At 41.3% G+C, this 26,241-nt stretch overlaps 1 protein-coding gene across 1 annotated transcript; it reads right to left on the reverse strand.

Moving 5' to 3' along the window:
* Positions 1–280: 280 nt before the first annotated feature.
* On the reverse strand, positions 281–24,859 carry si:dkey-43k4.5 (potassium voltage-gated channel subfamily S member 2). Its single transcript, XM_034704674.1, has 10 exons — positions 24,590–24,859; positions 10,367–10,543; positions 10,051–10,184; positions 9,140–9,304; positions 8,737–8,908; positions 7,124–7,207; positions 6,872–7,033; positions 5,558–5,641; positions 3,659–3,751; positions 281–1,161 (listed from the first exon to the last, which is right to left on the reverse strand). The coding sequence occupies exons 2-10, from the start codon at positions 10,535–10,537 to the stop codon at positions 694–696; spliced, it is 1,533 nt and encodes a 510-aa protein (XP_034560565.1). The 5' UTR covers positions 10,538–10,543; positions 24,590–24,859; the 3' UTR covers positions 281–693.
* Positions 24,860–26,241: the final 1,382 nt, after the last annotated feature.

Consider the following 26,241-nt stretch of genomic DNA (forward strand, 5'->3'; position numbering starts at 1 on the left):
TTCAGATTTACTTAAACTCTCCCTGACCCGTTAAAGTTACTAACCATAGACCTTTCTGGAATCCCTGAGCTCCCTTGTCTCGTAGGTTCCTCTGGATCTCTGCCCTAAATGGCCTGCTGCTGTGGACGTGCCAGACTCCAGCTGCTACAACTACTACTATCCGTCTGACCCTGATACAGGATGTGATGAGGGGACATCTGAAGAACTAAACACTGACGAGAAGGAGAGCAGGATCCACAGCAAACAAAATGTCTTTCTACATCGTCCACAAAAAGTCGTCTTCACAGTGTTTCACGATATCATTTATTTGGCTATTTCACTTAATGTGCATGCTGTCAGTCACATCATTCATACAGTGCTTCAGTTATAGTGTCCGGTTTGTCTTTCTGTGAGTCTGTACGCTCGTTCAACAGAGAAACACATCAGGAGAAGAAAGCTTGAACATAACCACCATGCAGGAATTAACGAGACCGAACCCCGCCAGAGCAGTCCGTCCTGGAAGACCTGAAGTTTAATCCCACCTCCGGGCTCAGAGTCAGAGTTTTTACTTTAAAGCTTTAAATCAGAGCTGCTTTTTCCTGTTTGTGCGCTCCAATCACGATGGCCAAACCCTGTATGTGTCAGGCTCAGAATCATTTGGATCTAGTTTAAACAGTTTAAGTTTGATGCTAGAGTGTCTTTAGTATCTCTGCGTCACAGCTGGTTGAGCTCCTTCATCCTCAGAACCGACGAGTAAGACGGATGCTCCACGTAGCTGTAGTTGATCACTCCTCCATCATCCTCATAATCTACATCCTCCTCCATATCATCCGTTTCATCATCCTCCCGACACCTACTGTCTGTATCTGACCCCTCCTCTTCTTCGTCCTCCTCCTCGTCTTCCTCCTCCTCCTCCGGCTCCTCCTCGCAGCTCATCCTCAGCGTCCTGCGGTTGTTGTTCCTCACCGAAGCTTCCAGAGCTTTCTGCCGTCTGTAGAAGTGGGAGAACTTGTTGAAGATGATGGTGATGGGCAGCGCCACCACCAGGGTGCCGCCCAGAATGCAGCCGCCCGCTGCCAGCTTCCCGGCCACCGTGACCGGCACCACGTCTCCATACCCCACCGTGGTCATGCTGACCGTCCCCCACCACCAGCAGGCGGGGATGGTGTCCATTCCCTCATCCTGGATCAGAGACAGAGGAGAGGATTATGTTATTTGTTGTGATTTTTTTTTAAATAATCTTACTACCTTGCTGTGTTCAATACTTGACTCTGATTGGTTGAAACCCCCATGACAACTCTACACTACAGGTGTGTCAACGTCAAAGCTCTGAGAAGGAGAGCTGATTGATCTGTTTGAGGTGCATCTTACATCCATCATGTTTCCCACAGAATGAGAGTGTAACTGTAGCAGGAACAGGCCATATAAATCTATTTATCCAAAATATCCTCATGGCATTAGTAGGCGTGCATTAAACAGTGGAAGTTGCATCAAAAGTTAATTATAGAACAGCCATAAGACCAGAGAACATCTATCTTCAACCACACTAATCTAATCACTGACTGTGAGTCTGCATGAACTAATGTGCTGAATGAGAAGAAGTTTCCTCCTGGAGTTTCTGAGACAGGGCCTGTTTGTTCTTCTCTTTGAGCTGGCAGCTCCTCTTTTCTCTACAAAACCAATGCAGTTCAGCGTTCTCAACATTCAGCATCCTCAAAACACCTCAGCTGGTTGTGCGCAGCATGAAACAGCAAGATGAGCCTCTCCTCATCCATGTTGTCTTTATGGTCCTCTGAAAACCTCTGACCTGTTGACTCTAGGCCTGGCTCCGCTCATCATGACGGTTTGTTGTTGTAGTTAAATGAAATACGATCTGGTGACAACACAGAGTGTTTTATTCTGAAAATTAACCGGATGTTTTAATTTTGTTTCAGTACCTGGCTTCCTGTCTTGCTCAATCTGCTCTGTGCTGATGGACGCATCGTGCTCCAGCATCCAGCATAAACATTAAGTCTTGTGTATCTGCTGTAGAGGGTTACGGATCGACGGAGCAGATACACAAGTGAGCAGAGCCAGTGGAACCTCCACCAAACACGGATCATGTAGAAGTTCCCCTTAGAGCGTCAGTGTTTTTTTGGTTGTTGATCACAGCGTTCTCAGCTGAGAATAGTTCAACTTTTGTAACGCCCATGTGGTTGTTAATATCACTCCTCTTTCAAAATCTAGAAGGGGCAGAGTTCCTATGTCACATGTCCACAAGTTTAAAGAAAAACAAACTTCTAGCTAGCTGATGGTTGCCCAACATTGGTCTGCGTTCTTACGATGGATGGGCTGATAATTTCTAAAGTACCTTAAATCAGAGTCGGCTGAGTCTGAAATGAGCCTTGAGAAGGTGCAGCATTCAGCTTTTCCTTTGAGACTGACCTCACATGAAGCTAATATTGAATACAGAGCGATTTAAGACAGACTTATTACCTGGCTCTCTTACTGATCCTCCGGTTGTGTATGATGCTTGATTCTGATTGGTCAAAAACCCCTGACAACCTCTTGACGACGGTTATTAACTTTCACTAACATGAGCAACACCAGAGGCAAACTGATCACACGTCATGTCAAATCAATCCGCAGAAAATAGTTCCGGCACATTTGGCTTTTGCTTGTTGACACCATAGATTGTAAGGTGAGGTAAAACCATTAGCTTCCGTTAGCATCAAAACAAGGTTCAGGTTACTTTATTTGTACCCATAGGTAAACTTGTTTTGCAGCCAGTGAGATGTTAGGTCATTACAGAGTTACAAGACAGATGTCAGACAGAACAAACTACTTGCTAAACACACTAAAATATCCTAAAACTAATAGAAGAATAAAACAATGTGGCTAAAATGTTAGTTTTGGTTAGCAAGCAACATTACAGCAAAGCAGGCAAGAGAAACTTTAGGTTACCGATCTCTACAAAGAAACTTAAACCATGAGCGTTGGTGATGATAGCAGCAGGGTTCAAAGTTGTGACATTTGCCTCGTTTATTTTCAAAGGTTTGTGAACCGCAGAGCTCAGAGAAGAAGGAGAGCTGAATGAGGACAGTTTATGTTAAATCGACCACAACAGGCAGATAAGAATCCATCACCATAACTGACGAATCACTGCGACTACTTTTTTAAACTGTAAATATAAATCCTATTAGATAAATACAATAATCTTTTAATCAATGTTTTTTTACCAAACTGTTTGTATTTTAAGTTGGTAGCCGGGTAATAAGTGGGATAATGTATGGTTAGCAGGTAGTTAAGGGAATCGAATCCCCACAGAGTAAACAAAACCCCTCAGCAGCACAAAAAATGATGTTAGTGGACACAGGCCCTTATTGTGTTACATGGAAATCATGACCATTGATACATAAATCAAAGCTGTCACCATGACATTTGACCCTAGGCATATCACTTCATCACCTGATCATTTTATCCTCTGAGAGATTTGGTTGCAATGTGTTAAATCAAAGAATCTGTTCTCGAGTTTTGACTTTTGATAACCACATTTGATCCGTTCATGTTCCCGTTCGTCACACTTTGCAGACGGGACAGATCCTCACTCTCTGAAATAAAAACTTTGTATGAAAGAGAATCTGAAATAAAAATTAACACAGGATGTGAAAGTACAAAGTTAGAGTATGAGACATTTCACCTCTTCATATTCAGCGGTGTAAGCGATCACAGCGAAGACGGACACTCCCACAGCAAGGTAGAGCAGCAGGATGCCGACCTCACGGTAACTGTGCTGCAAAAGCAAGACGCAGAAAAAGAGGGTAGAGGATTCAGATTCCTCCTCATCAGAAACAGAGAGGACATAAATAAAGATCACTCTCAACTTTAAAGATTCAAACAGCTGGATCTATAACCGTCCTCTGTGTTCCTCTCTCAGTTTGTTGTGAGAGTTTTCGGATGAATTGTCCTGAAATCCAGACGCTCTCTGGGGACTCTGCAGAAACCAGAGGAGCTGGAATAAGCTGTTCAGATCAGTCTCCACTAAAAATAAAGGACAGGCCGTTGTTTTCACTTAATGCAATAACAACACAACCCGCAGTTCTAAATAACTCATACTTCATGACGTTTTCTTCTTCTTCTTTTAAAAGAAAGGAAAAAAGTTAACTTAGTTTAATGTTTTTAAGAAGCACAGAGAGGAAAGACAACGTCACATTCAAAATGTTAAGTGTGTCCTAGTATTATATTATGCTGAGGCCTGCTAGGTTAAGCTTCTGGAGCAGAGTAAGCTTCCTTCTGTTTAGGGATACATTCATTATCCATGTCATCAATGTTACTTTGGTAATCAATGCCCTTCTTCCAGCTTCCAGCTTCTGTTCAGACTTTTGAATTCCATAACCCAATTACACAGTTTCTTTTAGATCTTGTCGGGCACAGACATGGCAATAGCAAATACAAGTTTGCACTTACCATTCTTTGTCGTAAAGATCCTGTTTGTGACGCCAATTTGTGGTGGAATTCATGTAGACTTAATCATGGAGAAATGACATAAAGATACAAAGGCAGGAGAGTGCAGTCTAATGTCAAGTCAGTTCTATCAGACCAACCCTCTGGCGTGGTATTTATCCCCGCAGATGACACTAAAGTAAAATACTCACACTTGGACAATAAGTAACACAACAGTTAGAAGAAGGACGGTGTTCTAGCCTGGAGACACTAAGTCTGTCAAAACTTACAGATATAAACAGAAGCTGGAAGAAGGACCATGATAACCAAAGTAACCCTGTCTCGCTTATCACCCAGCTGATGACATGGCGAATGAATGTTCCCCAAACAGAAGGACGCTTACTCTGCCCCTGAACAGCATGCAACCCTGAAACTTAACCTAGCAGGCCTCAGAATAATTTAATACTAGGAGACACTTACTCTGAAAAGATAGAAGTGTGAAACATGCTTACATCTATGAGACATGGAAAAATCCCCAACAGGAGATGTGTAGTTTCTAGCCATGGTTGCACTGGTAAAATGCTGCTCTACTCACTTTATCCCTGCTCATGCATGGACTAATTTATAAAAGTTAATTGGTTGTTTCTGCAGCGAGGATGATTTACAACTTTTCAAAAAATGTGAAACAATTCCTCTAAATGTCTGAAATGATTATCAATACCAATGATAAATAAACACATGATCCACTCTGATCTGAAAGAATCAGATTCAAAACATCCTTCATGTTGTAAAATGATCTCAGTTTATCTATGCAACTAAAAAAAGGTAGACAAATAAGATAACCCTGTCTTGTTTTTCTCTGAGTGAGTTTTCCTCGTATAAGAAGGTAACTGTATAAAGTATTCTGAACGCCCCAGGGTTTAAATGTGCTGTAAAGTTCTCTCTCTCAGTAAGTCCGGGCCTGCAGCTCCTCATAGTCCACCGAAGTTTATCTGATACACAGAGGTCAGCGGACAAAACGTCCCCAAGAAAATACAAATCAATAAGAAGTTTCAAATATCCGGAGAAGTTTCTCTGTTCAGTTTCTCTGTTCGGTTCAGGTCATCCAGAGTCTGTCAAGCGTCAGGAAGTAAAGTGTTACACAACCCAGACTCACCCGGAGCGTCGCTCCCAGAGACCGCAGACCGGTCGAGTGACGGGCCAGCTTCAAGACCCGGAAGATCCTCATTAACCTGAACACCTGAGAGGGAAAGAGAGAGAGAGAGAGAGAGAGAGAGAGAGAGAGAGAGAGAGAGAGAGAGAGAGAAAGAGAGAGAGAGAGAGAGAGATTTCTCCATAAGTTTTAGGAGCTGTCATTTTACATGTTATTTTTTTGTGGTAACAGCGAACCACAACATCGATATCAGGACGCTTCTCTCCAGCATGTACTTTTTCAAGGTAACAAAAATTGTCCCACGACACTTCTGCTTCCCTCAGTAGTGACTGTTATGTCTGTTTTCATATGCTTCCTATGCTTCTTATTTGCTTTCATTCAACAGCATTTGACAAGATAAATCCTAAAAACAAGTGATAGAGATTGTGTCGTAGCGTCAGCAGCAGCTCTACATGCAGAAGCTGGACCATGAAAGAAGGAGTGGGTTAGTTTCTCCTCTGTACGAACCTGCCACAGTACTTTTTTTCAGTATGAATTGTATATCAAGGAGCTACATTGAAATATAAAAACTGGATTTTTTTTTCATTAAAACAAGACAGAAAAAGGATCCCATATTTAACATGAAGGCTCCCTCTGAGGGCTGGAGAGACTTTAAGTGACTCTCCTCTGTCTGTCTGTCTCTTACTTTAACTCTCCCTGTCCCTTTAAAGTCACTAACCATAGACCTTTCTGGAGTCCCTGAGCTCCCTTGTCTCCTAAGTTCCTCTGGATCTCTGCTACTGTTGACGTGCCAGACTCCAGCTGCTACAACTACTACTGTCTGTCTCACACTATCATCTCTCTCTCTCTTCATCTCCCTCTATCCCTCTCTCCAACACTGTCTCAGCAGATGTGTGTCTAACATAAGTCTGGTTCTGCTGGAGGTTTCTGCCTGTTAAAGGAAGTTTGTCCTTGCCACTGTAACTTGCTAAATGCTGCAAAGTGCTCTGCTCATGGTGGATTAAGATGAGATCAGACTGAGTCCTGTCTGTAAAATGAGACTGGATCTTATCCTGTCTTGATGTTGGGTCTTTGTTAATAATAGAACATAGAGTACGGCCTAGACCTGCTCTATTTGTAAAGAGTCTTCAGATAACATTTGTTGTGATTTGGCGCTATATACATAAAGATTGATTGATTGATTGATTGATTGATTGATTGATTGATTGATTGATTGATTGGTTGATTGATTGATTGATTGATTGATCGATTGATTGATCGATTGATTGATCGATTGACATACATCTTTTGAATCTATTTATAGTTAAATGTTGACACCTGCATGAGTCGTCCTAGGTCTCCCAGCTCAGACTCTGACCCCACGGTGAGGTCAAAGAGCAGTGTGATGTAGATCGGAGCCACAGACACCATGTCGATGATGTTCAGAGGATGGCGGAAGAACTTCTTTTTGTTGGGTGCCAGCAGCAGCCGTGTCACCACCTAGACAACACAACAGATACCGTTTATCCACTGTTTCATACATTTCACCTCTACACAAGTATATGAGAGGATATTGTTTTACCCGCTCACCTCGAAGGTGAACCAGCAGATGCAGAACACCTCCAGAGCCTGCATGGTGGGGTCCTCTATCAGCTTCCCCTCGGTGTCAAACGTCTGAGAGAGAAGAGAAGACAAGAGATCACGTCTGATTTCGTGAAAACATGAAGTTTATCTTTCACTGACAACTTAACATTCATGAAGTCTGCTCACAGCTGGACTTAAAACGTCTGAGCTGTAATCAGATGGAGCAATCAGACCGTCACATCATTTCTTAGAGGATGAAATAAATATCGTGCTCAGCCTTTATTGATCAAAAAGATGCCTGAGTTAGTGTCTGAACTGGGCTGGAATAAAGAGAAGTTAACTCTGACGTGGTGAGATGGAGTCAAACAGGGTGAGGATGCAACAGATGTGCAATCAGCACTAAAGTGAACACTGCTGTGTGAGAGCAGAGCGTTCTTATGAGCTCTTCTTTTTTTCCCTCCTCTTCTTCTAAAGTCAGTTCCATCACGAGGCACAGCTGGATGTGCTTTTGTTTTGCACAGTTAGCGGTGCAACAGTTGAGACTTCAACAGGAACTCTTTCTGCATCTGATTTCACTGAAGCACGTCGGGACTGTTAGTGGTTTTTAGCTTGAGTTTCATGCTGGATTATTCTGGCAGGGGCTCAGCTTTATTCTCCAGTTTTTGATTAAATAGTTGTTGAGATGTTTGCAGAGTTTGAGAGATAATAAGAGATCACTCTCTCTTCTAAGTTCTGTACCTGAGGAGGGGATTTATTCAATAATTTCAGAGCAGATTTTTTGACTCTGGACATCAACAGACTTCAAGACAAAGGTGTCCAAAGACAGTATAGACAGTTATGATGAAAAGAAGTAAAATCGTAGAGCACTTCAATCTTATTGAAGGATTTTAAACTTCCTGAGCCCAAACTGTGGAAGCCGAGAGCAGTTCACACATTATAACTAGTTTATTTCAGTTATTTTCTGAAGTCTCTACCTCGTCAGACGGTCAAAACTTTTATCTCCAGAGTTGCGAAAGCACAAAACACACTGCAGTTTTTAACACTTCCACATTGGCTTCATATTTTAAGACCCAAGGTTGCCGCCTGGTCACACACTTCATATCAAATCACTCCATAGAAAGTTGTCCGTCACTTTCCCCCTCTGCCTGTTGACTCTTTGGTAAAAACTTTACCTCCCAGAAGCATCGGTCGACAACATAGAGGATATATTTAATACTATTCATAATTTATTTGGCGAGCACCAAATTCCATGGAGATGTGGTAATGAAATTAAACCCGTAAGTTGGTTGATAAAAACATTGTTGCTATGGAAGTGCTATCACCTGTCGAATCTGAGGGATTACATGTTTTTACTGTTTAAATAAATACTACTTAAATCAATATAATCATCTTTGTTTTTCTACCACCAACTGATGATCCCTTTACCAGAAAAAAATCGAGTCACGATCTGGAGAGAACATGAAGAGTTAACGAGTTATCACTTAAAGCTTCTATGAGGTATCTGAGTTTCTTTATGTTGCATTTAGAATATAGCATCCATCCCACTTTATTCAATATCCTGAGAATCATTCCAGCCTAATGTAATGTGTATGCACTTGTGTTCATCTCTCTGCACCAACCTGGTACTCTGGAAGGCTGTTGATGCACATTGTGGAGATGGACGTGAGCACCACCCCGATGGAGACCAAGCTGAAGAGTTTGCTGGGGATGGAGTACCCGGGGTTCTCCAGAGTCAGCCACAGACACTTCCTGATGTTCCCGTAACGGACTTCCTGGAAGTGCTGCATGTCTCTGCAGGGACGGGGAAAGAGAGGGAGTTATTGAGGGTTTGGCTGACATGTCACATGTAGGGTTATACGATCGATTCGTACATGTCATTCCCCCCTCTCTCTCCCTACGTTTATGTCTCTCTCAACAGTTAGCTATCAAAATAAAGCCCAAAAAGAGAGTCAAGAGTTATGGACTCTCACAGAAAGAAGAAGAAAGAAGAAGAGGAACTGTTGCAATCATCCTGTGACGTACCTTTTTAAGTCTGATATCTCGTCCACAGAGGTGTCTATGCTGCTGGCGTCGCTCTCGTCATCCCAGCTGCGATGGCGGCTGCTCTCCAGCTTCCGGTCGTGGTAACGGTAACTACAACAACTGTCCAGGAAGAACTCATTGATGCCCCAGTACTCGATCTCCTGACTGTAAAATAAACACAAGAAAAACAAGCTACAGTTTAGTGAATGTAGAGGGGTCCAGCTACAGACCTCTACAGCCAGGCCCCTGCCTTTGCACACCTCCGCATTGATGCACCTCCACAGTCAGGTCCGGAAGTGGTACAATTTGTTGAAGTGCTTGCTTGGTTAAAAAGTTCTGTAAAGAGGTTTTTCAGATCAGGTTGTTTTTGGTCTAAAAAGGTTTAAAGTTTGTAATAAAGATAAAAAATTGTACTGATGATCTGGCCATAAGGAGAAAATGTTAACTGAAGAAGCAAAAATAGACTTTGCTGTGCTGCTTGACTGAATCTTATTCAATCAGAACTTTGTTTATGATTTATTACATGTTTTTGATGATCTCTGTACCTGAATCTGTTCATCTGTTTCTTCCCCCTTAGGGACAAAAACTATGAAGTTAAACTTCTGTAGCTTTAAAGGACTAAATGGAAATAATTTGCAGCATACTTTATTTGCATGTAGCTTGTTGTCTTTGGCTTGTTGGTTTCTTCAGGGAAAAATCCTTTGACTTGATTCTATAAGCGGATGTGCATGGATGCACAAGATTGCAAAGTGTGCTTCAGCTGCATTCAAGCTTAATTCAACAATAAAATCCTGCATGTCTGAAACTGACTCAAGTTTAAGGATCATAGCGTCGTGTGAAGTGTGACTAAAAATAATCTAAAGTGTATTTTTTCTGTGATGCAGGAGGAGAGTGTGAAACATGAGACGGACCTGAAGGAGAAAACACACAGCTCCTCCATCACGTGAAGTTTACCCGTCTGGTAGAAATGGAGGACGTAAGGAAACAGGCCAGGGTTCCTATCAAAATAAAACTCCTTCTGCTGCACGTCATAGTCATCACACACCTACAGGAGGGAGGCAAAGAGGAGAGGAGGAAGAGGAGGAAGAGGAGGACATTATTTATAACTGAGGTGAACTGAGGACACTGATGAGGACGTAGAGACACGAGGAAGACGAGGGTTGAAGTTGTTAAGGTATCAGAGAACAATTATAAAGTCAAATGAAGTGAAAGATAAAAACCTGATACCTGCAGGATGTCCTCCTCAGAGTCACAGGCTAACAGTTTTCCCAGTCTGGTGTCGGGGAACTTCTTCAGTGTGCTGGAGCAGAGACTCCTCTTTAGACCACCGACATTCACATGGACCAGACCGTCCTCACGGTCCTGCTGGACCCACTTAGGGAGACTCTCCTTCACCATGGTTACCTAGAGGATGTAGATAAGAAGCAAAGACAGGTTCATACTCTAAAGAGTGATGTTTTAACTTTAAGCTTTACAGACTTAATCGACCTTGGTTGCTGTTTTTGGTTTAATATTCTGAAGTCATTGAAGAAGAAAACATATTGAGGTGTTGTGAGCACTGAATGTGGATTTATCTGCTGTGGAAAAGAATCCCAAACACGTTCTTTATTTTCCTGTACCTAAGAGACTTTCATCAAAGTTGCAGCTCTCACACACAAACAGGCTGAGGTTTGTGTGCTGTGGACAGGAGCAGAGAAAATGTAAGACCATGCGGCAACCTCCGGTCTCTGGGGGTTTCTAACGTAGTTAGTTAGTTGTGACCATTTAAGGACCTGACTGACCTGACTGACAGGCGGGAACGCTGTATCTGTTGGCTAGGAGGCTCAAAGCCAGCCTCTTTACCTCACACTAAGTTTGGTTGAGTTAAGCATTACCAATATTGCTCCAGCCGTCGATTGGCTTCAAAACAGCGCTCAGAAACAGATGGGTGACGTCACGGATACTACGTCCATTAGTTATAGAGTCTATGAGTAAGACTCTGTCCTCATCCCTCTCCATCAGATCAGAGTACTTGACCTGAACTCGCAGCTTTCTTTGGATTCAAGACTTTTTAGACTTAATTTCCTCTCATGTTCTCTTTTCTGCTGTCCTGGCCTCATTCTGAGTCAGCAATCACCTAAAAGCTCCAGAAAAAAAGACATCAATCAATCAGAAGACGTCCAAATATTTGAGTTTTTTTAAAGTGATGAGGTCGTCATAACTTCATCCACTCTGCTGACTGCACTTAAAGAGCAGACGGACTCTAATCTAATGTTCCAGACGTTTTAATGTGAGTGTTCATTGGGTCCAAGCCAAAATGCTTTCACTGGATTTAAAATTTTTGCAGACTGAATACAAAAAGGTCTGAAAGTTTTCTCTGTGTGTGAGAGAGACTAAGAGACACTCTGAATCCCCTCAGGGTGGACGAGACTCTTTTGTCTCGCTCTATTGAGATTCTATTTCACATCACGACCCGCTCACCACACATTAACCTGCTTATTGCCCAACTACCTGATAGAACTATGAACAAGTTGATTGTAAGTATTGATTTATAAATGATTTTATGATTTAAAAAGGGGCTCAGATTGGACAGCTGGAATCACTTCTATGACACCAGATTCTTATCAGCCGACATGCGTGTTGAAATCACATCAAACTGAACTTTTTCATTCACTTTAAAGTCTACACATGAGCATTTGTCTGTTGTCAGATGGACAAAATATCAGCAGCACCTGTATGAGGTCTTCTTTCTGCCTGCTGTCATTTTCTTCTCCCTCCTTTCTTTTCTTTCTTTTCTTTATTTCAGTACTTATTTATTTGGTGCCTTGGTCCATGGTGTCCTCTGCCTCCCTCCACCTCCTTCCACCACAGCTGAGATCCATCCATGGATAGAAAAGGGCAAAGCCCTAAGCTATTCCACCAGGCACATGAACCACCTTGACCTTCTTCCTCCACCAGTCCTGTAACTCTGCAGCAACTCTCCTGGTTTGTGTTGGACATCTCTTTCTCTCAGCTTCTGTCTGTTCCTGCACAGTTTTCCTCCTCTTGTCTTCTTCTTTTCTCTGCTGGTGACTGTTCAGTCATTAACCTCCAATCTCTCTCAAATTAAAGCGAGATTGACATTAAAGACGTCCTCTGACAGAAACTAAAATTTTTGCCACAGTGTCAACAGGCAGAGGTGAAATGTGATGGACTACATTCTGCAGTTGAATTAACGTGTGTGACCAGGTTGTCTCTTGCAGTGTAGTGCTTGAACGCGCTCATATTTTGGTGAACCGGTAACGTGCGTGTAGTTGACTCCAGAGTAGGGATGTTGACAATTAATCGAGTATTGATTAATTGATTGTTAAGAACTTACTCGAATGCTTTTTTTTGTTTACATTTTCTATCACATGGAACAAACATCATGTGGTCTTGTATTTCGTTCAGCTATCAGGGAGGTGTTTTAAGTTTAAAGCATGTTTCGATGTGAATCAGCTGACTAAAGGTGTTGCGCACAGTGGAGACACTCAGCTGGGGGCTGCGGCTGAGTGACAGGTCTCCACGAGCGCTTTTTTTTCTCCGCTGTCGGACTGATTCTGACCCGGTTGCGCTCCCAGCTCACACCTGACCGCGTTCACATGCTTATTTTTCTCAATAAGATCGAGTAGGCAGAAAAACTGGATGCTGTTAGTCTGAAATATGTTTCTGTTCAGTTCCCTTGTTGAAGTAAATCCACATGTTGTAGTCTGAGCCTTCACTTCATATGACTATGCGCCCATGGACATTATTTTTAGAAGCCTGCTCTACACGTTGATATTCAGCGTGTTTAATATTTTTTACGCCTTTATATGATCTGTAGCTATTCAATACAGTACGTACATTATATACATTGTTTTGCGAGGGAAAATTTGATTTGGGGGAAAAAACGCATTTGGCATTGTTTTTGACTCGAAAAGAAAAGAGTGTAGTCTATGTTTTTTCAAATGATTAATCGATAATTGATCATTAACATTTCCAAAGATCGATCACAGAGGTTACTTATAATTTGACATCCCTACTCCAGAGCCAGAAAACGAGCGCTCACACTCTGGGAGGATCCGACAGATATCTAGAGTTACCGAATATAGCCAACGTCAGATTTACAGCATCTAACAGGCATTCGGCATGGCTAATGCGTCTAACAATCCGGATTTACTAACGCCACTTTGAAGCCAGCTGTTGTTAACATTTGGAGGAGTTTTATGAACGAATCAGGACAGATCAAAACGGGCTAAAGACTGGTACAGTTTTAGAGAGGTGTAGCTACTTGAGAATGTGTGTTTGTTTGTTTGTTCAGTGTTTCTTCACCCTTAGACATTTCATTTGAGGAGATTGTCCCCGAGTATTGGGCCGTTAATGTCAGGTCTTTTAGCCAGGTATTCAACTGATAGATTGTTGAGTTAAATGTGTCTGTCTAAGCTTTCAAAGCTGTAGATCGTCTTGGCTTTGACACTTTATACTTGTCTATGATTCTGTAGCTGAATACAGTAATTCATGTAGGTTAGGTTGAGCTAACAGAACTAGTCGCTAGCGTTGCTCTTGCTTTTCAGAATGTAATGTACGTTGTTGTGGCTTTCTGACCAATCAGGATCAATTATTTAACAGCCGGGTAATAGCTCACCATAATTTAGATTTCAACAGCATTGATCAGAGTTCTCCTTTTAGCCCTTATTCCTCATCAATATTAATCATGCTTGCACGAAATGTATCCTCATGTGATCCAGTTAATAAATAAAAACACAAAGGTGCAGCCAAAACAGAAACCAACTCCCACAGAGGCTCACTGACTGTCCTCTCATACAAACACCCACACACTTTAAAATAAAATCACTCCACAGATGAATAAATAAATAACCGTGGACAGATTATTAAACTCTGAAAGTTTCATGAGAAGTTCTCACTTGCTCTCTTTCACCTGAAATGTTCCCTCTGCTGCTTAAAATATCATATTGTTGTACAGTGCAATGTTCACGTCTCTGCCAGGAAACGTAATCACCCTGTTCAGATGGCGAGCTTTAATATTGCTTAGCAACAAGTGAGGCTTCAGGGAGGGAGAGGATATCTAGAGATATTATTCCACATTATTTGGGTTTTTCATTTTTTGATCAGAGTGACGTGTCCCGAGCAAAGATATGCCAAAAGTTTCATCTGGATCAGAATGTAATGTTCCTTAAATCACTTTTTTATGGGTGCCAGTTTAGCCTGGTGGTTTGGCAAAAGTCCTATTTTTAGAGGAAAAAAAACACAATCACCCCCTAAACACACTGTAGATTAAGACAAAACAAAGGCCATGCCACACATATGTTTGCGTACATATGTTTGCGTACACATTCAGTGTGTCCCACAGAATGACACTGAAGATACCGTAAGGGGCAGAGGGCCACGAGAGATCGTCCAGATGATAGAGAACGATAGTTTTACACAAATAAAAAAAGAAAACTGTTAAATTGGTCTGAAAATATACCCGCCCAAGAATCTTCTATGTGTGGGAAACACTGTGCAGCATGTGTCTCCAGACCCTGACATCAGACTTCCACTAGATCTGTGTCTGGCTCCGTGCTCTCTTGATTGTCAGCACCCACTGGCTGCGTTTTTGGGATGGAGCAAGGAGCAGGACCGCCGTACAGCTTGAGTCATGTGACCAAGGTTTTCCCACAGTAATTACTGAATCAACAAATATCCTTCTCCTCTCCTCATCCATGTTGTCTCTATCGTCCTCTGAAAACCTCTGACCTGTTGACTCCATGCCTGGCTCCGCTCATCATGACAGTTTGTTGTTGTAGTTAAGTGAAATACGATCTGGTGATAACACAGAGTGTTTTATTCTGAAAATTAACCGGATGTTTTCATTTTGTTTTAGTGCCTGACTTCCTGTCCCACTCGATCTGCTCTGTAGAGATTCATGTGTCGTGCTCAGGCATACAGAGAAAAAGAAAAGTCTTGTGTATCTGATCCAAAGGGCTCTGACCTGCCGGATCAGAGACGCAGCCGGAACACAATGAAGTGGATCCAGTGGAAGTTAACACATTGACTAGAATAGAAACAGATCTGTTGCTGTGACGTATCGGAGATGGACCTGACACAGATCTGGTGGAATTTGGTGGTTAGAGATGAAGGAGGAGAAGGTGGACGAAAGTCACCGTGCAGGGACAAGATGTGAGGTGAAGTAATGATGCCTCTCTGCACATGATGAGTCACCAGCTTTTAGGTTTGCAGAATGCATTATTGTTTTATATTCTCGTGTGTTTTTGTGTAACCATAAAATTAGAGCCATACTGTACCTCTGGCAGCAGTTTCCTGCAATAAAATAAGTCAATAACAATAATCAGTCTTCATCTGACGGTCTACTTTTCTTCAGTGGGTCAGAAAGAGGCATCAGAATTGATTTCAGTTGGTTTCATAATCAGATAAAAACTCCTCACAGGAGCTTTAAGTGATCTGATCCAATTAAAGAATCATTTTTTAGCATCTAACATCACCTCATCACGATCCGATCCCCTCTAACATTAAATACATCACATCAGTGGCTTCTGAAGAACATGTTCTTCACTCAGAGCTCTGTGAGAACACATGTGAGGGTTTCAGTCCATCACAGTTATTAGTAAGTGCCCAGGCTCAGGTAACGTGCTATGATATTGTTACATATAGTCTCTAATTGCAGAGTGAAGATAATGGCCGGAGGAATCTCAGTCAGGAGTTCAGTAATGTGGAGATAATGTGTTTAAAGCCCAGCATCTAAATCTTCCTATCTCTTCTTCCTGCAGAGATTGAATCTGCGTTCTCTACTCACATCGCTGATTTATGGACACACAGAGAGCAAACAGCCAACTCTGCATACAATCTGTCTACATGGGGGAGAGCAGTGGGTGTGCATGTGGGAAGCATGTTAGCATTTATAATACCAGGTTTGGTAGTTCTCTGGATCAGCTGACAGCAGAAGACAAACACTCTTTAGAAGCAATTTTGAGATAATAATCGGCACAAAGGAGAGTGTAGACCTAAAGACAGCAAGGCGGCACGAGACTGTTAGAGACATGTACTTTAACATGTTAGCTATCAGTGAGCTGCACTGCTCTCACTCTAGTTAAGTAGTCCACAGGCAGGGGCAGCCGGTATGGTGACAAAGGGTGGCACAGGCCCTCCTTAAATCAAATGAACCAACCCATGTGCAGTGCAGGAAACTAAACAGATACTTTGGGGCAACTTTAACCCCTAGCTTCTGATCTAGAAACTGGGTCTTTTTCAAAATCTGGGGGACACTTGAGCTCTCATTGGTGCATAAAGTTGCTGTTTTCAGTGTGAAATGAGCCCAGATTAAAATCATAGACTGTATGAATAATGGACGTAGTATCCATGACGTCACCCATCTGTTTCTGAGCACTGTTTTGAAGCCAATCGTCGGCAGGAGCCATATTGGAAATGATGAACTAAACCTAACTGCTGTTGAGTTAGTGTGAGGTAAAGTCAGATAGCTGAAGCAGGCAGTACGCTAACACACCAGTGAGGCAAGTTGCACATGACCACGAGACTCTCACGTTAATGTTACTTTGCATAACCGAATCAATGATGCTTGCTTTTTTGATGACAGTGCAGCATACTTTTCCACCTGTTTGCTTTCTTTAACAAAGTTGTTGTTAGCTTCTAGCTGTCTAGAGCTATATTCTGGCAGATTAGCTATGCATACTTTACAGCAGTGGACAGTTGTCTTGATGTCTTTATTGACACAAAGTCTATTTTCCATTTTTCAATGGTGACAACTTTCCATGCAGTCTTATTTGCTGTTGGCGAGGGTGATGGCAGTACTCCTAATATCATCCAAACAGATGAAGACAGGAAAAAAAAGGAATTAACTATTCAGACCAAAGCTGTTTTTGTACCAGGCTGCAAAATGTTTAATTCAGGTGTGAGCTTTGAACATTAACGTGAATGTTAATAAAGATCTATTGGCTCATGAAGACAGCCAAGTGGACACTTAAGGAATTGCAGTTTTTTCTACAACCACATCGGCTTCAGGTCTTAAAGCTGGAAGTCGCTGTTTGGTTGCAACAGAACGCCAGCAGCTTTCTTTGCATTTAAACGCAGCACTTTTTTTTGTCATACATCTTAAAGAGTTAAGCTCATAAGACTTACACGATGGCCCCTGTTAGAGTATATGTTCATTTCTAGTTGTACATGAGTCAGAACTGGAGCACCCATACCATTGCTCCACCAGGAAACAAAGCCGGCTCCCTGCAGACTCTCTCTCTGCGCCAGACCAGCGTCTGCAGTTTGTTTCACGATTCAACACCTACAACATTTTCACACACCCACTGATACTAAAAACTTCTCACGCGTATTCATTGTTATTGTGATATTAACCTGATTGCATAATAAATTATTCATTCACTTTGGCAACTCTTGACTCTTCCATCTATTTTCATAGCTCACGAGCAAGGTTACGACACTCACATCTTACCACTTATTTCACCAAAGACCTGTGCACAGAACTACAACACCTTTAAGATACCCTGATGGTAAGAATTAGACACAATCAATGTGAAAATATAAGCTACGTGTTGTTCTGAATGTTTGGACACATCAGGCTGGACTAGAACACTTTTAGATCTTAACCGATTTTAAAACTGTGGGAGACCACACACGAGGACAGACGATTTTTAACATCACAATTCTTTGAACCCACACACTAGACGATTCCTGAAGACTACCTGACCACATACTTTATGTTTGTGGTAATGATTCCACTGACGTGAGATCTCAGAAACTTGCTTGATCAAACATGACTTCAGAAGATGAACATGGAGGACGATGGATGCTGTCAGCTGGCTGTCCTTGACCTTGTGTCGTGTATCGCGTTGAAAACAAAATAAGGATAAGAATAAGAGCAAATTATTACACAAGCTGGTCTTCCTTTTTCAACATCCTACTTGGCTCAGGGTACAGTGTGTTTACGTTCACTGTCATGTCAGCTGAAAGAGTACACGACTTTCCAGTCTCCTCTCATTGGTTATTGCAGGTACTCTGTCGAAGGCAGACTGACCAGGAAGTCCAACAAGGTCAGGGAGGCTCTGAAGCGGTCGAAAGCAGTAAAAGAGGTGTGTTGGCACCACACACTTGAGGATTGTTTGCACATATAATCAATTACGACAAACCTTGAATCAGGTCAAGCATCCGAGATCATTGGGGGTCAGAATTGGGACATAAATCATGTAATATGGGTCCAGCCTTAGGTAGAAGCAGCAATGCAGCAACACAAAACTACTTTATTTAACATTCTTCATTTAAAATTGTACCTGTTTTGAGTATTTAAGTACCTGTTTTCTGGTGATTCAGGGTCTCTCTTTAGGTGTCATTCAACCAGAAGTTCCTGGAACCACTTTTCAAGGAACTAAAGGGTTCCTGTGGCCCATTGTTGTCTGCTTTTCCACCAATGTGCAAATCAGACCAGTGACATTTGGAGAAGGAATTAACAAATTACACTACACAACCCGACCAGGAGAAGGCAGTAAGAAAGAGATGAAGGCTGTTTAACAAAGATGACACCATGGAAGGAGAAGGACAGGCCGACATCATCTGCAAATCTACAGTTAGTCTGTTAGCATGAAGGAGATTCCTCTTGTGCTGTTTTGGATCGTGCTTTAGTACAGATGGATTCACTGAATCAACACTTGGAAGGAGACGAGCTCTAGAGACAAAGAGGATTCAGAATGCCTGAAATGCTCAACTTAAAGCAAGAAGACATATTTTAAAAGCCATGGCAAAGATTGACCGGTGTCTCAGTTTAAAGAGCGACCCTGTTAACTGGAGACTTTCAGACGGATGCATCCCTCACAAACGTCTTCAGATGATCATTAAATATCTGATGAGGATATTTTGATATTTGAATAAAAACTAAACTAGGATGCATTCCCGAGGACTCCTTCTGTGTTTCAACAGCTGCTGTAAACTCCACAAACACTGACACGTTCAGCTGAAGGTCTCCAGTTTACAGGGTCACTCTTCAGACTGTAACACCGGGAGCTGACAGAGACGCATTCACACTTTCAGGCTCAGAGAAGACCAATGTTCAGGAGTTTTAAACCAAGTGAATCTCAGGTTTGTGTGATGTTATTGTGGACTGAGAGTGAAATAAAACACTGCAGGTTCTCTACCAATTAGAAATGCTCATGATGGCAGAACCTGCCCCCCAAAGTTCCTGGACCTTTGGAAAGTATACCCCCCAAGCAGGAACTTTTCAGGGGGAGAGTAACTACCCAGGAATTAAATTTAGACCCTGGTTCTATGTCCAAATGTGCATAGTTCCTCTAAGGTCCCTAGTTCTTGGGGAAAGTTCCTGCAGTCAAAAAGCACCTTTTGTCTCTTTCTGATTTTATGTCTCTGTGTTGATTTAACATCATCTGTAGGTATTTTGTGTCCCCCTTAATGTATCTGTTATAAGTCCCTTCATACAGGTGCTGTGGTGCAGCCCACTTCAGTCATTCTTCCCTGATGCTGATGATGAAGCTGCCTACCTTCTGACTTCAGTATGGGGGGCTAAAGGGATTAGTGTGATTCACAGCAGGGTGCATCGTCACTCAGAGATCATAGATTATTTACATGATGCAGGTTTAGTCCAGAGCTCCTGGAGAGCTGTATACTATATGTAATTAATGAGTTCCTGATCGATACAGTGTCTGTAGAGCAACACGATGAGTCCGTCTGCTGTTGCTTTTACACATGCACTCCCCTCAACTCCGGAGCCGGTTATTCACACACGTAAGGAGGTGCAGTGGCCAGGACATGACGTGTATAAGATGCTACAGAAATTCTGCCTTTCTATCAATATTGTGTGTAAACAGATGTATTCACAGTATGAACACGTGCTGCAGAAAGAGCATGAAGCAGCTTCAGTACATGCACAAAGGTCACACCGCAACAGGATACAAAGGGCATTGAGAGCTCAAATTGAAACCTAAAACTTTAGAATATTTAGAAGTATAAATAATGTGATTTTGATCTTGAAATGCTTAAAATGAACCACTTCTCAAGAGATGAGACGAGGCAGCAAGCACCAAAATCTTATATCCTTATTTTTCTGAAGATTCAGGGTGCTCAATGCTGGATTTCATACTGGGACGACTTGATTTCTGGATGTATATCATCCTGCCGGGCACATGTTTCAAAAAAGGAACCCTAAAGGACGAACGAGTGCTCGTTATCGTCTTGTGACGGCTCAGGTTGTGTACCAACTATAAACTATGGGGGAAAACAAAGGTAGCAGAAAACATCCTCATTCCTGTGGGTTGGTCTCCTGGCTTCTGGTCTATATACATGTTGTAGTCTCATAATGCACATGCATTACATCAGCATTTGGATGATGCAGTGAGAATTCAAACCATACAATGGAGACCACAGAAACACTTAAAAAAAAGAAACCTTTATCTAGTGGCAGAATCGCATCGATAAGAGCTGATGTAAACATTGCAAGTTAAAATCACCTTTTCTAAAGAAGCTCACAAATATTTAATGGAGCATGAATATATTCATAAAGTCTCTTTGCCATAAGCACACAGAGTGGCCTCTAGTGAGACAATATAAACAACGTTTATGGAAGAACATTACGAGCTTCGAACCACTGCCCATGCTCTGAGATGATCTCAGAGGACTGGGATCATCTCTGAGTTGAAATCGTTGTGCTCATTTGTTCAACAAACATAATTTCTTTGCCGATGATTTACAGATTTATCTGGCTATTGAAATCCACTTCCTCCTAACGAATGTGAGAAGTCCAGGGACAGGTTTCTCGCTTGTATTACTGTAGTTCTTTGTATTTTGGTGTCGATCAGTTGTCTCTGTGTTGCTTACAGCTTGTTCAGAATGCAGCTGCTGACTGGGAAGAGACGTCAAGATCACTACAGTACACGCCAGTACTGATTTTCGGCTTCTTGTCACTTTCAGGATCCAGTTTAAGTTTGAGTTACTGGTTTTCAAAACTTTACACGGGCTGGCACCATCGTACCTGTCAGAGTTATTGCACATACATGCTACAGGCAGCGCGCTGAGGTCAACACACCAGATGATTTTGGATGTCCTGAGATCCAAACCCAAAACCTGAGGTGACCAGACTTTTTCTCATACCCTGTGGATCAGTCTTAAATATCAGAACTGCTCAGACCCTGAGAGTTTAAAATCATGGCTCAAATCACATCTCTTTGTTTTGGCTTTCATCACCAGTTGAGTGTGACATCTTGACATTATATTTGCTCTTGTTTGGTATCTTGGTTGTCATTTCCTGTGTTATTTTGTAGTCTCTGCCTTCTATGTCATGTCTTGTGTTCTTGTATTCCTTGTGTGTGTATTTTCATCCATAATCTTGAGTACCTCTATATTGTTTCCTGTTTTATTTTCTTCCCCAGTGTGTGAAGCCTAGTTTTACTTCCTTAGCTTTGCCCTCCTCTGTGATTGTGTGCCCCACCCTGGTTAGTGTCTCGTGTTACATCTATGTCTGATCACCTCTTGTGTATTGATCTCAGTTTGTTGAGTCTTTTTTAAGTTGGACCTTGATGATTTTTTCTTTGGATTTTGTGTTTTGAAAGATTGAAAGTAACTTTTATTAGTTTACTTTTTTGATCTTTTGTTTAATAAATATGACTTTCTGTCTGCACGTGGGCCCTTCTCTTTAGTTTACTCACCACATGTGAAAGTTTATTGTGTTTTTATGTTTTTAAACTCATATTTACTTTTTTGAATGGCCATTATGACCTAGGCTTGTACAGTACTTTGGTCATCTGCAGTTGTTTTAAACATGCTTCATAAATAAACTGACTTGACTTCACAAATATTCCCAAAACGACGGTGACTAGTTGACCTGATTTGTTCCAGGATTTCGCTTGGCCTTGAAAAGGTTAGCACTTTTCAAAAACTGGGTTAGAAAGTGCTTTACATGGGCAGCAAAATAAAACAAGCAGGTCATAAAATCACATGAGGCAAGATAAAGAAATTAAACATATTTAAAATGATATACAATTACTTTAAAATAACTCTAAAGGAATACAATTATTTTAATATCTTTTCTATTCTATTTTTTAAACAGTTAAAATCAGATAAAAGAAAATAAAGTTCAGGTAAAATCAGGAAAGGCTCTGCAATAAAATTTAAAAAAGATCACTGACACAGCAGACCTGATCTCCTCGGGCAGATCGTCCAGAGTTTCGAACCCTCACTGCAAACACTCTGTCCCCTTTTGTTTTCACTTTGGCATTTGGAACAAACAGTAGACGTCTGCCCGAGGATCTCGATGTGCGCGTAGGCTCGAACTGTATTAAAATGTCCGCTATGTAGCTTGGAGAAAGTCTGTGGAGAGCTTTAAAAAGCAATCAGTAAATTCTCGAAATCAGTTCTAAAACATACGGGGAGCCAATGTAATGATGCTATATCGGAGAAATATGGTTGTCTTTTTAGGTTCCGGTTATCCGCTTATATTTTTAATCCTCATTTCATTCGAATGCTCACTCGTGCTTTGCAGAGACCAATCCACCCTGAGTGAGTGCCTCGCAGTAAAGGGGAAACGACTTTCTGTTAATGGGCAGAAACCTTGAGCAGAACCAAACTCATTTGTAAGCAGCTTCTTCCTTTGGCTGGCTGGGCCGAGAAAGAGAGAGATAAAAAGTGTGTGTGGAATTTACCCTACTTCTGAGTTGATTTATTCCCCCAGGGAAGAGTTTATGGTCTTGTTCTCTAGTTTCAACATTAACACTAGGGTCACCTTTTATGGGTATGAAACAATTTTCATGGATAAACTTTTGCTCCAATCCATGTTTTTGGCATAAAAACTCCAAAACAGCTGGTCTGAATTTTCTGAGTGTTGTTTGAAGAGACTTTCAGACTGTTTTTAGGTTCTTTGTGTCTGACATATTGTCCAGTTTTTGGAACCTCTTTTTACAGATTCTTCTTAAAAATGTCGACTCTTTGGCGACGGGAACATACTTTAGCATGGTAAATGTTCTTTTGTCTGCAGTATGTTTGTAGTCTGAGTAGTATTGACTAATCAGGTGTCAGAAAGCTTTGGTGTCTACAGGAAAAACAGTCCATATGGAGAGCAAAAGCAGGAGGAACACAATCCAGCATAATGACACCCCAGCTCCCATGGTTATTAATCTGAGGAGGATTTCTTTCTCTCTATAAACAGATATTTGTATGAAGAGCAGCTAACAATCTGTTCTAGAACAAACATTTACTGTGAGACACAAATCTGCTTGATGCTGTGTCACTAAAGACAATCAGCTTTTAGATTTCCTGACTTCCTGGAATGCATCAGAAATGATGGATCCCAACTCCATTTAATTAACAAACACTTTAAAACAGTGCTCACATGCATGTGTTTAACAGAGAGTACATCTCCGGCTTAAGGCTGACACTGAATCAACAACAAACATCACAAATACCAAAACAAAGATATTAAGACGAGTCATATCCTGCCCTTTTCTTCTCCTGACTCACACATTAAAAGTTGCAGGGTCACTTTTTAGTTCTACCTTTAAAGCTCCTCTGCAGAGTTTTAACCTTTTTATGACAAAGACTGAAATAAACTTTGATTCCTCTTTATCACCCACAAAACCAAACAAGACCATTTGCAACAAGATTAGCAATTTCAATATTAAAATTTAGAATGCCTGAAACCGCTGCGAGGGGGTATAGGGGTTAAACCATGTAGAAGAAACAGCTGTTACTTATCTACAGTATGCAACTAAATAATTACAATGTGTGACACATAACTGAATAAAGAAAGCAGGACAATGTTTGTGTTGGAAATCTTAGCATGTTCAGCACGGTGAGAATATCTTTGCCCACAGAGGGCGCCAAAATAAACGAGGACCTAAAGTTCCTTACAGCAGCTTTAAGTTTCTGTGACAGCAGCTTGCTGATTTTAAGGTCAGACACTGACATTGGAATTTTACATTTTTTTATGTACAAAAAAAATCAAATTTATTCTAAAATCAGACATCTTCTGCAAAGGTTGTGTCTGATAGTGAGTTTTAGTGTATATGAATATGTTTATGTCATGATGTTTATGCGCATGGAAAGGGGGCTCTGCAGAAGCCGAGATCACACAATCATCACGACCACAATTGACACTACACACATCTGTATAACTTTTCCTCATGTTTTCCTTTACTTGAATAGCAGTGTTTGTCTCTGTGTGTGTCTATACAAGAGTGTAGGAGCCTGCTGAGTTCTCAGGGGAGCTGCCATGCTGCACACAGAAAGAAAGTTGATCCATAATTCAGACCATGAAGATCTGAGGCTTCAATCACAGTCGTAAATAAATAAATACACACCTCCAATAAAAGACTACAAGTTCATAGACACACAATACTAACCTGAAAATAAGCGACACTCGAAATGGGTGTAAATTTATGAAAAAATTAACTTGAAGTTGACTCATTAACATTATATCTTTAAATTGAGATTTACCTGCAAGTTTGATCACGATACTCCTTCATCACCGGATCAGCATCCTCTCCAGCCGCCAGATTCACCCCATGATGGGTCTCAAACTTCAAACTTCGACCTCTGAAAAATCATAAAGCCGTCCTTTGATCATCTTAGCTCCCTGAAGAAACTAAAGGAAGAGCTTTTTCTGGAAAAAGTAACCTCAACACAACCTCTCCTCTGCCGGGAACAGCAAACCGATGAGAGGAGGAGACAGAGTCCGCTGTGGACTCGGAGGTTTCCTCCATCTGATTCCTCTCGCGGTCCGTCTGCTCCCGGAGGACGTCTTCGGCTCTTTCCGGCAAATTCCGGAGAACAGGAACGGGAGTGCCGTTTAATACTCTTTTACAGCTTTAACAGGTTTTTGTGACGAGTTTGCGTCCCCCAGTGATCAGTTCGTGACAATTATATTATATGAACAAGTCCTCATTATTATATGTCCATGAGGACTCAGTCTGCTGTAATAATGCTGCTATCTCACTGCTGGGATTTTAGGTGTGTTTTGTTTTAATGAAGTTCAGTGAGATGTCTTGTGTTATTTAATGAGCTCATGTTTCTTTTATTGTTATTTTTATTACTGTAATATTCCTCTAACTTCCACAGAGACATTTCATCCAAATCCCCTGAACAAACGACTTCAAGCTACTGAATATGTATTAATTATAAACTCTTTGCAATCAGAATAACATATTATTGTGTATATTGACTAATTCATGACTCATGGTTAGGGATGCACTGATGGAGAAGATCTGAGCTGGTAGCTGATTCAGATGTTTTTCTTTATTTTATTATTGTTGTTACTAATCTGTGCAGGACTGTGTCCAGACTTTTTGAATGGTTGGCCCAACTGGAGCACTGACTCATATACGGGTGGCATGAAGTGTGATAAACTTGAAATAGTAACACAACAGAGTGACCATACATTAAGTACCTGAGCTTGAGTCTTGAAGGACTAAAAATTAAGATGTTTGTCTAAAGTTAAATATTAAAGCAGCCTTTGTGAAAAGTGAAGAAAACACCCACACATTAACCAGCAACATGCCAGGACCAAAGTGTTGTCATGTAAAACTTAGTGTGCCACGAACAGGCTTTAAAAGAGAGATCAGATACGCTCAAAGATCGATATCTGTGGCCAGTTTTTAAATTCTTCTAACTCACATAAAAACCAAACATGTTTATTTCATGTGTGGAGGCTGCAGCCCATGAGGTGCAGCACATCTATGACAATGGCTCTATCTAGTGGTCAAAGTCTGGCTTTGCATTCCAGAAATAAAACACATATCCTCTCCCTATTCATATATCTTCATTAGATTCACAATGCATTACACCAGGGTTTGGCACTTTAACACTTTTACCTTCAATTCATCCTATTGGTTATGCAAACGAGTCATTCAATCAATTAATCAATCAATCAATCAATCAATCAATCAATCAATCAATCAATCAATCTTTATTTATAGAGCACCTTTCATACAAATCAAATGCAATTCAAAGTGCTTTGTGATTGAAAAAATAAAAATCCAATATATAATGACTAAACATAAAACAGAAATTGAATTATAAGTAAAGAATAAGGTGGCATGTCCACTTTTTGTTGCAGCGCGCCAGGTTGAAAAAAGTTTGACTTTTAGAAC

The sequence above is a fragment of the Notolabrus celidotus genome, chromosome 1 (assembly GCF_009762535.1).
Source record: "Notolabrus celidotus isolate fNotCel1 chromosome 1, fNotCel1.pri, whole genome shotgun sequence".
Taxonomy (NCBI): domain Eukaryota; kingdom Metazoa; phylum Chordata; class Actinopteri; order Labriformes; family Labridae; genus Notolabrus; species Notolabrus celidotus.

What these genes read in the sequence shown, in the direction of transcription:
- si:dkey-43k4.5 (XM_034704674.1), bottom strand. Translation starts at nt 10,537, where the DNA reads ATGGTGAAGGAGAGTCTCCCTAAGTGGGTCCAGCAGGACCGTGAGGAC. An exon ending in CTGTGTGTTTTCTCCTTCAG is followed by an intron (nt 9,305 to 10,050) that starts GTCCGTCTCATG and finishes TTTATTTTACAG; the next exon opens with TCAGGAGATCGAGTACTGGG. An exon ending in CTCTGGGAGCGACGCTCCGG is followed by an intron (nt 3,752 to 5,557) that starts GTGAGTCTGGGT and finishes TTGCTTTTGCAG; the next exon opens with CACAGTTACCGTGAGGTCGG.